Source organism: Peromyscus californicus, unplaced genomic scaffold, assembly GCF_007827085.1.
Source record: "Peromyscus californicus insignis strain IS unplaced genomic scaffold, ASM782708v3 Scaffold_12__1_contigs__length_115047231, whole genome shotgun sequence".
Classification (NCBI taxonomy): domain Eukaryota; kingdom Metazoa; phylum Chordata; class Mammalia; order Rodentia; family Cricetidae; genus Peromyscus; species Peromyscus californicus.
The window spans coordinates 147,011-165,909 of NW_026294413.1; the positions used below are offsets into that span (position 1 = coordinate 147,011).

Sequence of the window (18,899 nt, forward strand, 5' to 3'; positions counted from 1 at the left end):
TAGTATCCAACATTGTGCTCTCTATAGTCACTTTCAGAGTGGATGCTCAGTTGATACTGGTTGCATGACTGATTACTATGGCCAGAACCCATCAGAACTGTGTTAATCTTTTCCATCCTAGATAAAAATGAGCTTTTGCTGATGGTCATTCAACAATGTAATGGCTTATTTCAAATGAATAAATAATGTATTAGTAAATATGGTGGAGAAATATAACATATCAATTTTTAGATCTTCAGAAATATTTCCCTTTTTAAGCAAAACAGTGCCTAGTATAACAGAGTCTTAGAAAGTGGGACAAAGAAATACGTTTTTCACCAATAGGTAAGAAAGGACACCACTGACAATCATTCTTTATTTTAGTGTTAAATGACTTTATGGAAATATTTCTCTTTCATGATTCAGAGAAAACAGCAATGTGTAATTTCAAGAAATATTGGTTTGAGAAATACCATTTACACAGAGTTAATATATTAACATTTTTAATAATTACCCAATTGTTACTCTATTTTTGAACAGGTTACTCAATAAGCTTTTGCAGAACCTTACAGCCTGGTAAGTTTGCAGGACCTTCATAAACAGTGCTTTTTACTCAACTGTTTCTCTGGCTTTTGCCCAGTGGAACTCTATGGGGAATTCTGGAACCACCTGGAAAATAGTAAAGAATATTACAGATATAGCATAAAATATCTGTCTCTAATTAATGCAAAATTTAATCTACTTGTTTGACAGTGGTTATCTCATTCTTCCTCCTTCAAAAAGTAATTCCATTCTTCATTTTCCACAGGCTTCTTCATAGTAAGTCATTGGCAGTAGATGCATGTGTTCCTCTATCTCCCAAACATTTTAGACCATGTTTAATATTAGCAATTCATTTAAAATTAGCAATTTAATAACATGATTATTTTGACACATAAATCCATTGCCATTTGACCCCTAATTCTTTGCCTTTAATCGCATTTACACGTTTTAATTCTTCTATATTTTGTAAAATTCATTGATGTTTCCCAAAAGAATATTTGTAACAAATTTTAGCATTTGGAAATGCTTCTTAACTACTAGCTAGAATAGGCAGGAGTAGGGAAGATGTTTATTGTTTTTTTCTGGACAGATGATTAAAAAAAACCAGTCTCTTCAATCAGTCCCTAATTCCATAAAAATTTATCTACTTACACACCTACTATTTTAAAGAAAGTTTGATGATAAAGGTAATAGTTTTAATGTTTTTTTGACAATTAACTTGTAATTTCTAAACAAAGATTAGAGTTGGCTTTTTAATATTTTTTTCTGTTGAAATGGAATCAAACTGACACTAACATTAACATACTTACCTAAAGAGAGTGAGAGTGATCTGTTTCTCTGTTCCTCAATCCTCAGCTCACACATAGGAATTGGCACCAACTTTTATGAGTTGTAGGAATGCTGCAGTTATATTATTCTTTGTAACAATCTCTACTGCTTTGTACATTGTATTCCTCACTCTAACCTGGAAAAAAATCAACAGCTCTGCCGCAAATCCTTAGACTTTCTGGGTAAATAGAAGGCTGGATTAGATTGTGCCTGCTTTGCTGAATGATATGTTGTAGTCTGTGTGATAGGCATAGAGTATGGAAAAGGGTGAGTTTAATGCTGGTTCAATTGGAAGGCAGAAACAAGCCCTTGGTTAAAGCATGAAATTAGGATACTTTCTGTCCAGGAAAGTATTTCAAAGGAATGGACTATTTGTCTAGAAAAGGCATAAATGTCATTCTGTACATATGACCCTCTCCACAAAAAAATATGCTTTTCCATCTAGATTTTGGTGTTTGTCCTTTTTTGTTGTTTTTTTTTGTTTTTGTTTTTGCTTTTTGACAGGGCTTCTCTGTGTAGTCTTGGCTGTCCTGAAATTCACTCTATGGAACAGGCTGGCCTGGAATTCATAGAGATCCTCCTGCCTCTTCTCCTGAGTGCTAGGGTTAAAGGTGTGTGTCACCACTGCCCAGCTGGTGTTTGTCCTTTTAATAGGCTGTTTCTAGAAATGTGTATTGGCCATCCACCTGGTTTATATTTTTCCATGAACATGGTAAGTGGGAGTCACTTCCCAAGAAAGAAAGGGACTTGAATTTTCCTAATATCTAAGGTGCCTTAATGCTGCTTTTGAGGATGGAGAGTGGAGTTGGTTTTGGCTGTGTGCAATGCCATTAAACTCCTCCCCCGTGTATTTTCTAAGGTTTATTCATTATAATTGTTAATTGTACTTTTTAAATTTGCTTTTAACAGCAGGATATGAGGCTGACTCTAAGAGCCAGCAGCAAGCATATGAGCTGGCTGAGGAAGGGAGAGGGTCTCTGGGGTTGTGCTGAGCCTAGCTGGGGTTGGTGGAGGAGAGCACTCTGGAGGGGTGGCATACACTGCAGTGACAGTCCCTCCCAAGGCTGGTTGAGGCACCTCACTGGTGACGGGTCTGAAAGCACGTGGCTACGTCATGGAAAGCCAGTCTTTTCAATGCAAACTTCAACTCCTCCTCCTCCCTCTAATGCCTGTAACTCACAGCCAAGGCTGGGCGAGGAATACGGAGGAGAGATTTTCCTCATGCTCACGGTGCCTGGAGACTGGAAGGAAGAGTGTAAGGAAGGAGGAAGGAAATTTGTGGCGCTTCTACCTACTACGAGACTGACAAGGGGAGGGGGCATCTTCTCTTCGTGATTAAGAACTGCAGTTTCAGTCCGATCCCACGGAGCTCTGGTGATTGCTTATTTTTCAAAAAAAATTGACCGCGGGAGAAAGAAGGCTCAGTCTTTGGCGGCCAGACCAATCTAGGAGGTGGTATTGGTGTATGAGTGTGTGTGGTGGTGTTTTGTTTTTTTTTCTTTCTTTCTTTCTTTCTTTTTTCCTCCCCCCCCCCCTTTTTTCCCTTCTCTCCTAGGGGCTACACAATGGCAGTCTTCTCTCGCTAAGATGAAGCCGGTTTGCCTTCTGCAGATCCGCCCATCCTCAGTTCCATTGAGTAAAAGGCTATGATTTTCTCTTTGGGGATCTTTTGTGCATTCCTGTTCTTCCTGATTAGTTCTGGTCTCGGTTGGGATTTCTTTGCTTTTTTTGGTTTGGCTTCATGTGAAAAAGGATTTTTTTCTCTCCAACCCTTTGGTCATGATCCAGTGGTGATCAAGAGGGAATAAATCATTCACCCTGGCCGAGAAAAAACAATCGCTGAGAAGTCTCAAAGAGATATACCACGTGAGGGGAAAAAACTGGGAGAAGATTCGGAATATTAACGTTTTTCCTATGGTAAAACCGGTGCCCCTCTTCAGGAGAACTGATTTCAAGTTATTATTATGCAACCACAAGGGCCTCTTCTTTCTCAGGGTGTCTAAGCTGCTGGGTTGCTTTTCGCCCAAATCAATGTGGTTTCTTTGGAACATTTTCAGCAAAGGAACGCATATGCTGCAGTGTCTTTGTGGCAAGAGTCTTAAGAAAAACAAGAACCCAACTGGTAAGCAAAGCATGCATCATATTCTGTTTTTTCCTCGTAATATCCTGTCTGTTGCTCACTGAGCTAGGTCTGCAGTTTTGCTATGCAGGATGCCAGGGAACATGCAAGGAACCCGGACAGTGTTGCATACAGAGGTGTTGCATGAATAAACAAGTAGCCACCGCCGGATCTGCGTCCTCTCGACCCGAAAACCGTGATCAACAGCTCTTAGCTGTGACACAATCCATCACTAGGAGGAGGAAACTTTTTTTTTTAATCCCCCTACTAAATGGATTTGGTCTCCCGTGTCTGGTGGAATATTGAAGGGCTTATGGCTTATGGCTGTGCCAGGAGAAAGAGCAGAGAGCTTGCTTTACTTCTGCTCCTCCAGGGACATAGCTTTAGACTTTCTGATTAGCTTGCACAATATTCGCCATCCCATCACCTTTAGCAAAGTAAAAGCGCCCCCTCTCTCCTGGCCCGGCTCATCCGTCAGCCCCCGCCTCCCCCCCCCCCAGCCCCCCTCGTCTAGTGTTATTAACTCATTCCCTAGTCTGCCTCTGACACATCCAGCCTGCGAACAGTGAACACTGGAGCAGGGCTTGTACCTGGGGGAACCAGGACCCAGAGGACAAGCCCAGTCCCTCCAGTACATGCCATTTAAGTCCCTTCCCCTTTCAAAAACCGCGAAAGGAAACCCTGTGTGTAGGTCCCAGGACGACCAGCGGGTCCCTAGCTTATACCTCCTGGCGATCATGCGCCCCGATTTCAAAGGGCTCCAACAGGGAAACTTGCAGTATATTACATAAGAAATGCAAATGCAGGTGATTTGGGGAGCCGTTCCCAGGGGTTTACTTCCCTGTGTCTAGTCTGAGGCATTTCGGAGCAGTGGAGTCGTGGGCGAGCAGCCCTTAAACAGCCAGGCCTGAGGGCTGCCTGGTGGTGGCAGCTGTGGCAAAGGAGGCTGGGTTCAGTCTTTCCTGAAATCATTCCAAGAGTGTGCGGCATCCCTTGGCTGGGATAGGGTGGGAATTGACCTGGAGCGGTTTTCTTTTTTCTTTTCTTTCTTTTTTTTTGGTCTGTAGTTGTGCTTGAGGGGCGGGGGATCATTTGTCCTGCCGCGGCAGCAGGGCGACTAAGGCTGCTGAAGCTGGCACTGCGGTGCACTAGATCATGGCTCTCCGCGGCAGCCTTGACACCTGGAGCTCAGAGCCGGCCACGCTGGCATCCAGAACTCCCACGGCTGGGCAGCAAGTGGCTGCTCGCTCCCAGCCTCTGAGCCTAGCAAATGTAGCATCACAGAGATGACGCGAGCAGAGGGGGCTGCAGCCCAGTGGCTGCAGGGAGAACAGAGGAGCGTGGGTGGGCGGGGTTGGAGGCAGTGGGTGTGGAGGTCTAGGACATTTTGCAGCCACTACTTATGCAGCAAAAGGCAAGGTGCATGCGAGTTGTTAAGAGTGTCCAAAAGGGCTGATGTTCCTGTGCTCCGGCCAAGGGAAGTTGCTCCTAGCTGGGAAGCTTAGAGGACTGTGGAGGTTCTGAGAGGAGCCAGCTATTGGCTTCCAGGAGGGTTCCCTGCTGCAGTGGAGTTGTTGTCACTGTCCTACAGCCCTGGTCCCTGAGTTCTAGATCCACGCCCTGTCTAACCAGCCTCCTTCACTGTCTCCTGTCCTTTTACCCTTTTGTTCCTTAACTACTCAGCGTTTAGTGACTCTGGAATGGTGTTCTCATCCCGAGACTTGTCTAAGGGGACAGCAAACTGGACACCTTACTTAGCAGAGCATTACTGATACGGCTCAGGGTGTACTCCTGGTCCTTGGCATCCAGCCGAACACTACAGATGCTTGGTTCGATTACCCACCTACATCTGCAGCACCGGTTCATGTCCTGGGCATGAAATAGCTGTCTGTAGGACTTCCCAAAGTGGGACAGGTCAAAGGCTGTAAGCCTTCTTGGGTTATTCTGTGAAAAGATTTAGCTCTCTTCTGAGAAAGGAGCACATAAAAAGCCTTTCTTTTTTGAGACGTGGCCATTTGTCTAGGGACCTTGAAGCTAGCCCTTCCATAGTATTGGTGAGTGGGAAATAATTCAGCAGGAAGAAACAGTAAGTTTGTTCCAAGGCCTTTATGTTTTTATTGTAAATAATTTTTTACCGGAAATGCCAATCCCTCCACCACTAGGTTAAAGTTCTTTTTTTTACACTTCCCCCTCCCCACCCACTTTCATCTCTCTAGAATAGTTTTCTCTTTCCAAAGTGTTTTGGAAGGTGTTAAACAAATGGTTATTTATTTTAAGAGCAATTTATTTTGCAGCTTATATATGCTAATGTACTTGAGTGTTGAAGTGATGGGTTAATCCATGGGTTGTCTGACAACATCACCAAATACTCTAATAGGATAGTTATGTCTTAGATTGCCAGTGATTTGAGTCCAAATTGGGAGTCAGAGAATTTTGGAGATTAAAAAAATGGAACATTGATGTATCAAACTATGTAGCTGGCATTTAAAAGGCTTTGATCTTTTTAGTTGGACTCAAACCCGTGCCTGCCATTTCCTCTGGATATTGTACTTGGTGTGGTCTATTCTTCTGCTGTTAACACAAAGCCTATAATCATTTGCAGTTTTTGATCCCAAGATAGCAATACAACTAAGAATTTAATTGGGTAATTAAAATAAAACAAGGACTAAAATCCTCTTAACTGTTAAAAACAAAAAGAACAGATTGACTACTACCTATTATATTATCTTAAATCTAAAAGGAGGACAATTAACTGGTTTCAAATGAAAAAGTTTGACAGAATGCTGTCAAGTACTAGGGAATTGGTGCAAAGCATCCCTTATGATTTCAAAGACAGATTTTAGCCTGTGTTTTCTTCCTTATCTTTGCAAGTTATAAAATAATTTACTGATTTTTTTGGTTCTTGAAATCATCAACAAGTGTGGGGAGTTGGGCTACAGGTTCCTGGGCTAAAGGTTTTAGAGCAGGTTAGTGTAAAAATAAGCAGATAATAGAGGTATGGGTTTACTACTTTGTCCTGTAGTTGTGTTGTGTGATATCTAGTGAGAAAAGATCATGTAGCATGTGTTTGTGCTACATATTCTTTTAAAAACTGAATCACAGTGGTTTAAAATATTTGGATGTAAAGTAAAATCTACTAATTTCAAAAAAGTACTTAGTATTCCAAAGTACAGTGATTATCAGAGAACACATTCAGGTGCACATACATGCTCAAATGTCCTACTTTCTATTTCCCTAGCTGAGCAATAGCTGTGCATTTAGAAGAAATGTTACCTGCTGTAGCTTTTGCTGTATGAGTCATGAAAGGTGACTATATTTTAGGCAAATCAATTAAATAGGAATACTAAGTACAAGGTGCTCTTTTTGGGGGCCTGGAAAGGGCTTGGTATGTTTTTTTGAACCAGTATAACAGTTTAGAATGTCCAGTGTATATAATAGGCTGATTTAGAAAATAATCTAGGTCACTGCTTTTGAAGCAAAGAATGATAAGGTAAAAAGTATGATTGATAAGTACTAAGGTTGTGTTGTTGCTGTCTCTCCAGATTCGTAAAACAAGCAAAGGAAGTCAGGGACTCTTTCACATACTGTACCCAATACACCACAGACAAGACCCCCAAGCCTTCTCACAATGTATGAGAATCTTCTTGAGTACAGACGTCTATGGTGGGAAGATATATAGGAAGTGGATTACCTAGACATAATTCCACAGAGTGCACTGGAAACATTCCACAGATTCATGGCCTTTGGTGTTCCCATCATGGCCTTTTGAAATGAGAAAATAGGGAGATAGGGAAGGAAAAAAACACCAAGTGTGCAGCAAATGAAGATATCAAATTCAGATAGTGTAGACAGAATAAGAAACAGGTGGAAAGTTCTTCTTGTAATGTTCTTAAACTGAGTTGGGCCTGGTTTCCATCCAGGAAGGTTTTAGTTACTGAGGTAGTAAAGTGAGCTATACCAAGCAGTGCCACTTCATGAACCTTAGGTATTATTTTTAGCAAGACTTCCAAATACTGAATTGCTGGAAGAGTAGACTTTTTTAAATTTTCTTTAAGTTGACATCCAAGTTAACAAGTGTAAAACCAATGCATGATAATGTGAACTCTCCTTTAACAATGAAGATGATGTTTAAACAGTGCACCACTCTTCGAATGTGTTAAAGCTAACTCTATACTGTGCTTCACATTTCCCACAGTGAACTATTCCTTTACAATGGTTGAACCCAGCTTTCCATATTTTAGCAAGATACACATTGGAAACTTTTGTGTTTTCATACAAATGGTAACAAGGACAGTAGTCAATGCTTTTGCTCCTTTGCTCATTTTGACATCTTGTCTCATTCACCCTCACTCATAAGTTTTCTATAAATACTGTGTATATGTATTAAAATGGAAGCATTTATTCCAAATAGTTTCTTATGCTTTATGGGGAAACAGTTGAGACACTTGAAGAGTGTGGCAAAAATTCTGCCCCTGTGAAGTTTATCTAGCCATTGCATTATGCCTAGAGTTAAAAAACAAGCAAAAACCTTTGAACCCAACTTAGCCCTACCCTCAAGTCAATGTGGGTCAGGGATAGTCTATATTGTTCCTTAAGCTTTGGTTTATGCGCCATGCATTGAATCCAGGTGTGAGCTGAACCTGGGCATTGACTGGCTGGGCATTTTCTGAGGGAGATGGCTCAATTTCTTAATTTATTCCTGAGATGCAATTCCAGATTTTTGCTATTCTGTTTTGGAAGAGTCACTAACCCTGATGTTTTCCCTGTGTATTTCTCCAGTCACTACAAAATAATGCTTTTACTTTGGTCAAAGATATACAGTGATCAGGGAAGTCAAAAAGAGAAACTCCTAGGATTTTGTGAACATGGAGGTCAAAAGAAAGAACAAGGAACACATTTACAGAGAATCTGTTATATAGGGAACACTGACAGTGGTTTTAGACATTACTGCACTTCCTTTTTCCTGATAAAGCTTCTGCTTGAGTCAGACTAAACTTGACACACATTGACTTGAGGGTAGGGCTAAGTTGGGTTCAAAGGTTTTTGTTTGTTACTTAACCCTAGGCATAATGCAATAACTGGTTTAAAATTCACAGAGGCAGAATTTTTGCCACACTCTTCAAGTGTCCCAAGCTTAGCACATTTGTAAAACGTTACAGTAAGATGAATAGTGAAAAGCTGATAGTTCTAAAAGCTGAACCATGGAACTGTGTCATTGGCAGTATGATAGTTGGCCAAGTTTATTCAGCGTTCACTTCTGTTCTGAATTATGAAAACAAAAAGAAAGAAACGAAACACATAAACATAAATAGGTAAGCGAAAATGACAGCAGTGGCATCAATGTTTGGCTCTTTGCATACTTGAGTGATTTTACAGAAATGACCTGAATCCAAAACCTGAGGCCTGCAGTCTCTTCCTCATACCTAACCCTTCTCTAAAACCCAAGCCACGGGATTATTGTATACTCTCTGTAAGCTTACCCTTAAAATCACAAATGAAGGTTGGAAGCCCTCCCAGTTCCCTCTGTGGCAGGGTCGGCTTCATTTTTTTTCCTGGTCATTTTTTCTTTCCTTTTCTGCAAAAGTTGAGTGTTTTGTTCTTTTTCTCCTTGGAGCTCCTTTCTCCAAGGCAATATCTAGGACCCTCCTTTATGGCATTTATTTATTTATTTATTTATTTATTTATTTATTTATTTATTTATTTATTTATTTATTTATTTATTTTATTATTTATTTATTTATTATTTATTTATTTATTTATTTATTTGTTGTTGTTGAGTTGGCAGCTGTCTCTAAAGAAGCCTTCTCACTTCTAGTTTTTCTTTTGCAGTTTAAAAAGCAGGGATTTTCCAACTTTTTTTGCTCCATCTACTACCAACCACCAAACTAGTTTGCTTCGTTTTTCCAGGAGCCAGTTTAATAGCGTGGAGGATGCTAGGACACAGTGCCTTTGGAATGAGAGGCTTGGAGTTTGTGTCAGGCAGGGACGACAAAGCTTGGCAGAAGCTATGGCTTTGGGTGGAGGTCCCTGGCCTCCAGAGAACTGTTAACATTATTTGTTCTGTTCAAAGCCGTGAGTCGTGAGTCTTAAACTCTGCAGCTCTGATCTGTTCACAGCGTGGAAACCCCTTGGAGATGTGACTGAAGCTGGTGAAGGGAACAGGTTGAGAGGGGCAGGTTTCCTCCCAGCCTGGCCTGACCCAGCAGTCCCTTCCCTCCTAGGCTTTCAGGAAAGTGACTCGCAGTTTCCCGCCTCAGGGACTCTGCTTATCGGCGGCGGCGGCGCAATGCGGCAGAAGCAGCTCGCTGGAGCCACCTTCGCGTGGGAAGTTTCTGTTGCCACGGAGATGACGGAGATGACCTCTGACCCCGAGAGCACCTCCGGTGGCCCCTTTGCTGGTGCCGCGGTTGCTATGGGAACTTCAGTGGCCAGGATCCTGGGGCTGGAGCAACTAGTGAGCAAGGGCCAGGGCTCTGGCAGCCACTCTGCCCTCTTCCTCCTGGCGCGGGGCCATGGTTGCCCTGTGGACCCCAGTGGAGGAGAGTTCCACCTGCAGATGACAGCACAGGCAGGGAACCTTGGTCCCAGCCCACAGGTGGCCGCCTCTGCCTGTTCCTCTCCCAGGCTGCTTTATAGAGAGTGTGCTGCAGAAAGGAGCTGGGCTGTCTGCTGTGTGTGCAAACCAGAGACTGGGAGCCTTTTTTGGATCTCAATTCTGGGCTCAGTTTTCCCATTAACTTACAGGAGACTTGCATATATTCTTGAAGTTTTATGTGCTCCAGTCTCAGGTGCAATCCGAATGATTTTGATTGAGAATAATTTCAAGGCAGCACCACCTCGCATAGTTTTGATTTCTGAAATCTTTACATTTACTCTACTCTCTTCTCCCCTGTCCCCTTCCCTGTGTCTTTCCTGGTCTTTGTTGACTGCATTTAAGTTGGGTTTTAAAATTAGTATTTATCAGATGTGGGGCCACCTTCAAGCTCATGAATGGTTTGCTTCTTTTCCTAGTGTGCCAACTCTTCACTGGGAATACTAGTGACTGCTTGCAAAAGTTCATAACTGTAGGCACAAACACAGACAGCGACTCTCAGCCCTAAAAGAAGAAACTACAGAGAGCTACTCAAGCGTTTTCTAGAGCTGCGAGTTTGCTGTTGAGATGGTGTTCCACTTGACTCATTCTGTCTCTAGATCCTTTTCCTGGGGGACTGCTAAGCATTTTGAAGGATAGGATGTATACACTGCCTCCCTTTCCTCTTTGGGCTATTGGGAATAATCACTTTAAGTTTTAAATATCTCAGTTATAAGTTTAAAAAGAAGATTTCTCAGGTCTATCTCCAACACTGAAATTTATGAAGTTGTTCAGGACCACAGGCTCTTTGTCAAGTATATATTATCCCTCATCGCCATATATTTCAGGCTGACCTAGACTCACCATTCTCTTGCCTCAACATACAGAGTACTGGCATTAGAGGCAGGTGCCCAGCACATCTAGCTGTTTTCTTAACTTAATAGACTTAAGTTCTCCCATGTCTCAGGTGTTGTTGCAGGAGAAGCAAAATGAAGAGTTCTAGCATGAATAATTTTGGAGTAGACACAAAGAATTGGGTTAGCTCTGATGGTTCAATACTAGCTCAGAGCTGTAGGCAGAGGAAAATAAGCTAAGGGTCAACAAAGATGATACAGAAGGCTTGCCATAGTGAACAAAACTGAATTATGATGATTGGCTATGAGTTAGTCACTAGAGAAAGTGGGTTGGCATGGAAAAGTCAGCATGTTTTAAGCTTCAAGCATATGAGAGTAGTGCATACTAAGAACTAAGATGAAGAGAAGTTGTCAACAGGGAATGGCAAGCAGTGCAGCTAGAAGGTAAAGAAGAACAGATCATGTATCAATGTGGCAGCCTTTATGCCACAGTGTGGAAAACAGCTTTGAGTCAGGCAAGACTGAAGAAAGGGCATAGAGGAAGCAAATAATATTCTAAGAGATACTATGGTCCCAAAAAAGGCTCTAGAGAGGAAGTGGAATCAGTCTGAGTGAAAAGGTCAATTTGGAAAGGAAGTTAAAGGAGTCTAGAACTTTCTGCCAATAGGCTTTTAAGCCTTCAGCAGTTTGTCAGTAATACATTGCTTTTGCTTTGGAATCTGTAAAGCTGTCCAGAGTGCTCTGTTGAGGACCCAAGGAACTTAGTAACAAGTAAGAAACTTTGACAAGTTTCTTTTTATTTTATTATTAATATTTTTTTCATTTATTTTACAAACCGACCACAGTTCCCCATCCCCAACTCCACATCTACTCTGCTCCCCATCCACTCCTCCTCCATCTCCATTCAGAAAGAGGCAGGCCTACCATGGGCTTGAACAAAGCATGACACATCAATTTGAGGTAGGACTGAACTCCTCTGCTAGCATCAAGGCTGGGTGAGGTAATCCAGAATGGGGAACAGGTTTCCAAAAGCCAGCTAAGTGCCAGAGATAGGTCCTGATCTAACTGCTAGGAGCCTTACCAACAGACCAAGCTACACAACTGTCACACACATGCAGGTGGATCCCAAGCAGGCTTTGTAATTGTCGGTCTAGAGTCCATGTGCTCCCATGAGCTGTCTCTGCGGGTACCCTTCATGACCTTGACCTCCCGGGCTTATACAATCCCTCCTCCCAGAGCTTGGCTCAGTGGTTGGTTGTGGATCTCAGCATCTGCTTCCATAAGTTACTGGTTAAAGGCTCTCTGATGACAATTACGGTAGTCACCAATCTGATTACAGTAGATGGTCAGTTCAGGCACCCTCTTCACTATTGCTAAGAGTCTCAGCTAGGGTCATTTTTGTGGATTCCTGGGGGTTTCCCCAGCACCAGGTTTCTCTCTAACCCTGAAATGGGTCCCCCATCAAGACTTCTCTCTCATTACTCTGCCCCTTCATCTTACCCCCAACCTACCTCCTGCACCCAGCTTGCCCAACATGCCCCCTCAAGTTCCCATCCTCCCATCCCCCCAACTCCAGCTCCCAGTTTACCCAGGAGATCTCTTCTGTTTCCCCTTCCCAGGGAAATACATGCATCCCTCTTTTGACTTTTCTTGTTATCTAGCCTCTCTGAGGCTGTAGATTGTAGGTTGGTTATCCTATACTTTACTACTAATATCTATTTATGAGTGAATACATATCATGTTTGCTTTTCTGGGTCTGGGTTGCCTGCAAATTTCATGAGATCATTGTTTTTTACAGCTGAGTAATACTCCATTGTGTATATGTACCACATTTTCCTTATCCATTCTTTGGTTGAGGGGCATCTAGGTTGTATCCAGGTTCTGTCTATTATAAATAATGCTGCTATGAACATAGTTGAGCAAGTATCCTTGTGATATGATTGAGCATCCTTTAGATATATGTCCAAGATTGGTATAGCTGGGTCCTGAGGTAGATTGATTCCCAATTTTCTGAGAAACTGCCATACTGATTTCCAAAGTGGCTGTATCCTTTCCAACATAAGCTGTCCTCAGTGTTTTTGATCTTAGCTATTCTGACAGGTGTAAGATGGTATCTCAGAGTCGTTTTGATTTTCATTTCCCTGAAAACTAAGGATGTTAAACAATTCTTTAAGTGTATCTTGGCCATTTGAGATTCTTCTGTTGAGAATTCTCTGTTTAAATTTGTACCTCTTTTTAAAAATTGGATTATTTGGTATTTTGATATCTAGTTTCTTGAGTTCCTTATATATTTTGGAGATCAACCCTCTGTCAGATGTGGGGTTGGTAAAGATCTTTTCCCATTCTGTAGGCTGCTGTTTTGTCATATTGACCATGTCCTTTGCCTTACAGAAGCTTTTCAGTTTCAGGAGGTCACATTTATTTATTGTCAATCTCAGTGTCTGTGCTACTGGTGTTATATCTAAGAAGGGGTCTCCTGTTCTAATGTCTTCAAGGCTGCTTCCCACTTTCTCTTCTATCATGTTCAGTTTATCTGGATTTATGTTGAGGTCTTTGATCTATTTGGACTTAAGCTTTGTGCAGAGCTACAGATATGTATCTATTTGCATTCTTCTACATGTCAACATCCAATATGCCAGCACTATTTTTGAAGATGCTTTCTTTTTTCCATTGTATAATTTTAGCTTTTTTGTAAAAAATCAGGTGTTCACAGGTGTGTGGATTTGTGTCAGGGTCTTCAATTCGACTCCATTGGTCTGAGTGACTTTGACAGGTTTCTAAGTCAAAATTCAAATAATTCTGGGAATCTTTCTGTGGATAATGAGTTTCTTTTTCTTGATTTTACTCTGAAAATCATAAGGATGGAAATGCTTTATAATGATGACAAACCAAAGTGTCTTCTATGATTATGTACAGTTCTTCATCAATAGCAGGCATTTTTGCATATCTTTTGTTTAATTTGAGAAGCCAAGTAGTACAATTAAAAGTCAAGTTTTCAGATGATTGTTCCGGTCTGTTGGTAAAGGAGAAAGAAGCCCAAACCTTGCTGGATTTATATATGTAATGTATTCTTGCTTCCCAGATGCAAACGAAAGTGCTTGTAATTAAAATGTCTTTCCCCTTCCATAGCATTTTGTTGTCTGAGCAATTATAGTGGATCACTGAAGTGAGCCATAACCTTTTCTTCAAAACTGCCTCTTAGATAAAGTGTAGCTTGGAAGGATTCATCATCTCTGTTCTTCTCACTTTCTGTATGTAGTACAGTAATGTATTGTACTTTAAAAAAACACAAAAATAAAAAAGGCTAAAGACCAAAACAAAAATAATATTCCTTAATTGTGGGATTAAAATAAAAACAGTCTGGACCTAGTCTTCTCTCATTGTGTTCCTTTTGAACATTAAGTGTTATAAGTATTAAGCAATGAAAGGCTGTGTTTACTGGGAGATCTTGCTAAGTTTGCTAATTAAACATTCAGCAGTCATCATCGATCTGCATTACAGTTTTACTCTCACTTGAATTGAAAGCAGAAACCTAATATGCTAAATTTTTGCTTTTATGATTAATGTGATTTGGATTTTTTTCATTAACTTAAAGATATATTCCTATTTACATGGTAACTAAATGGAGTAAAATTCCTTGCATTTCACATATATGATAATAGATATCAAATAAAAGACTTAAAAAGTTAATTAAATAAAATATAAACATTATATGTTTTAAGTGGTACTGTGGGGGTATTTTGATGGATGAATACACTATGCGATAATATAGGAGATGCTTTGAATAAAATAGATGATGAATGGTAGAAATCGTTTTAGGGTACATTGACCAACTTAATGTGAGGTGGTAGCTTCTCTTCAATTGCTACAGCAATATCAGCCTGGTTAATTTGCTGAGGAGAAACTGTCAGTTGACAGCTATTTGGGGAGGGACTATCATTCATTTATGTTTTAGAGTGTAACCACTGATAATGCTCCAGTGGATGTCCCTCCACCTGTGTACATTTGGGGAGCATTAACTGGACTTAGTGGGATAGCAAAGAGAAAAAAATAGAAATGAAGTTGGGGAAGCATGTTGAGGGGAACAAAGGAGTTAGAAGCAGAAGACAGGGCTCAATACCATATCTTATTGTATAAATATATGAAATTCTCAAAGAATAAAAGTACAATAAAAATTATGAAGCCTAAGCATAAAGAGTTTAGGAGTCTCCAGGCTGGAAAGTGAAAAATCTGAGTGTACACCAAAGTGACCTAACTCTAGAGCAAATACCCTGAAGTTCCTATACTGAAGCTCTTTATAAAACCTGTTAGGCATATATGTAAAAGTCATCAATATTTGTCCTTGTGTTTTTGTGAATCATTTTGACCTGAAGCTAAAATGAACTACCACAAATTCAACTTTTAGAAACCTGAAGATTTTAATACTTTCTTTTTGTGATATGATTTAAATTAATCTAAATGTACATTATTTATAGCCTGATGGATTTTGACAGTTGTGGGTTATAGTGATAAACAATAATCTAATCAGGAATTAGACCATTACTGATCACTCCATAAAAAAATTTTCTCCTTTCTCTTTCAGAAGTGTTCTAATTTCTCCATCTAACTTAAGCTGTAGTTGAATCACAAAATCCTCACATTTCATAGATTGCTTCTTTTAGTCATCATAATGCTTTTGTTGAAGTAAAACATTGCCTTTGATCAAAAGGAACTGAGTGATATCTTCTTACCTAAATGTAAGTAATAAGGCCTAAGAACAGGGATTCTGATGACTCTAAATAACTTGTTAATCTGTGGAAAAGATTACATTATCTTTTATAGTCACAGAACAGAAGAAAATAACAAGTTAGCACATTTAACAAATACTGGGGTCAATGGGAGATAGCAGGTTTTGAATGTTATAACATTTTTAGCTTTAGGGCTGGTGAAAACTAGTGGATAGCTAAGAATACATTGTAAAAGTTTCACAGGTAACCACAAAGATGTTAGGTCAGATGCAAAGGTTGAAAGTAATTGGCTTTTAGATAGGATTGAAAGTAGCCAAAGACAACTTTGGCTCCATATGCTCCATAGGTCAACTGTCACAATGACCTATGACAAAAGTTCTAGGAGTTAATTTTCTGCAGGATCTTCATCAAAGAGTGGCTTCTTCAGAGAGTATCAGTTCATGTTTTTGAGATACATCTGTGTCGTTGGTGTTAGACCTGTAGGTTTTATGGGGCAGCTTTGGTTTTTAATTTGTAAACTGGAAACTTCTAACTGAATAAATTGAAGCTAACATCTATAAGTTGTCAGGGTATGGAATTTTCAAGCTTGTCACAGGTTACAAAGATGCTACTGCAAGAAAGGAGACTACTGGGACATGGAAAAGGGGCTTGATTACTCCAGAATAACAGGAAGACTGGGCTTCATGTCCTCATCACCTCATTGTGTCCAATATGTTGCCCAGTTCCTCAGAGGCAATGTCCAATAGTGCAGTAGACATATGTATAAAGGTGGATCTGTGTAGCAGCTAGAATATAAATTTAGAAAACCTCAGGCTTTTAAGAGGCTTCTAACAAAGTTGCCTATTAGAATATGAAGGCAATATACTCATTATCCTGGTCAGCAAACAAATATGTCCTCACATCATGGGTAGATACTGTCCCTTGATTACAAGATGTTTTGCTCATACATCTTTGCAATGATTGTCTGGTTCAGAAGTTGTTACAAGGCTTGGAGAGATAGGGTGGGTACCTTGTCTTTAAATCTACTTTCACAAAGGAACTCTTTCCTATGATTCTCATGACCTCCATGCCATTCCTCATAATTTCAAAGCATACATTGAGGCTATTTTCCAGTTGAAATCATGGATAATATGTTGAGCTTGTAAAGTGGGACCTGTAGCTAGTGGCTGAGTTCATGCCCTTCATAGTCATGAAGCTGAAAGATAGTTGTGCACATTCTGGCATAGTTTAGGGCCATATCTCTAGTTCTGGCAGCTTTGTAATTCTTCACATTGTGGAATGAACTACTATGTACTTACTTAGCCCTCTAGTAGCTACCTGCTAATTTTGCAAGATGATGTTTTCTACTGAAACATTCAACTGGGAAGGAGTAAAAATGTAAACAGGTTATTTGGACACAAGAACTCTTTCACCAATTCATATCACATTGTATTATATTATTTTCTCATTAGTGTGACCAAATATCTGAAAAGAAGCAACTTAAGGGGGAAAATGTTTATTGTGGCTCATAATTTAAAGGTATGGTTATCATAGTGGGGAGCATGAGGCTGTGGATCATATTATATTGACAGTCAGGAAGCACAGGATGCTAATGTTAAATGCTAATGCTCTTTATTCTTTTATTTCTACTTAATCTGGGACCCTACCCTGTTGCTGGAGTTTTCCTGCCTGGCCCACAGTCAGGACAAATCTCTGTCACCCCGCCAGTCCCACAGCCGCTAAGACCCGACCAAGTAAACACAGAGACTTATATTGCTTACAAACTGTATGGCAGGCTTCTTGCTAACTGTTCTTATAGCTTAAATTAATCCATTTCCATTAATCTATACCTTGCCACATGGCTTGTGGCTTACCGGCATCTTCACATGCTGTTTCTCATCATGGTGGCTGACAGTGTCTCTCTGACTCAGCCTTCCACTTCCCAGCTTTATTCTCCTCCTTGTCCCACCTATACTTCCTGCCTAGCCAATGGCCAATCAGTGTTTTGTTTATTGACTAATCAGCAACACATTTGCCATACAGAACATGCCACAGCACTACCCCCTGGGATGGTGCTGCCCACATTCACAGTGGAGCTTCTTTCCTCAGTTAAACCTCTCTGGAAACTTCCAGACACATTCAGAGATGTGTATCTTAGGTGATTCAAAAGTCTATCAACCTGACAATATTAACCATTACAGGAATCTTTTTCTTTCTTTCTCTCTCTCTCTCTCTCTTGTTTGTTTTGTTTGTTTATTTATTTATTTATTTATTTATTTTATTAAGACTTTTTTCATTCATTTTACACACCAATAAAAGGTCACCTCTTCCTTCCTCCCACCCCCAGCCTCTCCCCCCAACCCACCCCCCACTCCTCTGAACAAGAAGGCAAGGCCTCCCATGGGGAGGCACATCCAGTAGAGGCAAGTCCAAGCCCTCCCCCTGCCTCAAGACTGCATGAGGTGTCCCATCATAGGTAGTGGGCTCCAAAAAGCCCCCTCATGCACCCAGGATGGATTCTGATTTTACTGCCAGGGGTCCTCCCAAGCAGATCAAGCTACACAATTGTCTCACCATGCAGAGGGCCTAGTCCAGTCCCATGTGCTCAGTTGGTAGAGCATGAGACTCTTAATCTCAAGGTTGTGGGTTCGAGCCCCATGTTGGGTGCCAATTGTAGACAAATTTCTAAGTGGTCTTATTAAATAAAAAAACATGGAGCCAAATACAAGAGTGAAAACCTTAGAGATCAGGGAAATAGGAATAGCCACCAGATAACCTTACCTCACCTTGCTGCAGCTTACAAAGTGCCACGACTTCCTGTCTACCCAGGCTTTTATTGCCTTGCTGTTCTGCCCTCTCATTGGTGCTTAGCCCAGCTACCTCACTTCCTTGTCACTGCCTGTCTATACAGAACTCTGAGTCTCTATGGCTGGTACTAGGATTCAAGGCGTGTGTCACCATGATTGGCTCTGTTCCCTATTAAGGTCTTGAACACACACAGACTCTGCTGGCTAAGTGATAGGATTAAGGGCATGTGCTATCACTGCCTGATTTTTGTGTTTACCTAAAATGGCTTGCTATTACCTCTGATCTCCAGGCAAACTTTATATTAACATACAAATAAAATATCACCACACATGCAGGTTCCACAGCCATTGATCCAACTTTCATGAGTTCCCACTAGTTTGGTTTGGTCGTCTTTGCAGATTTCCCCATCATGATCCTGATGCACTTGCTTGTAGAATCCCTCCTCTCTCTCCTACTGGACTCCTGGAGCTCTGCCTGGTGTTTGGCTGTGG

The 18,899-nt window shown here is 40.9% G+C and overlaps 1 protein-coding gene across 2 annotated transcripts in view; it reads left to right on the forward strand.

Moving 5' to 3' along the window:
- The first annotated feature begins 2,457 nt into the window (after positions 1–2,457).
- Fgf14 (fibroblast growth factor 14) overlaps positions 2,458–18,899 on the forward strand; it is a 661,678-nt gene continuing 645,236 nt past the window's right edge. Inside the window, exon 1 of one of the 2 annotated variants that reach the window (XM_052732362.1) lies at positions 2,458–3,472. In XM_052732362.1, coding sequence (XP_052588322.1) covers positions 3,265–3,472 — 208 coding nt within the window. In that variant the 5' untranslated portion in view covers positions 2,458–3,264. The remainder of the gene's footprint in view (positions 3,473–18,899) is intronic. The other variant, XM_052732367.1, reaches the window with a different exon arrangement.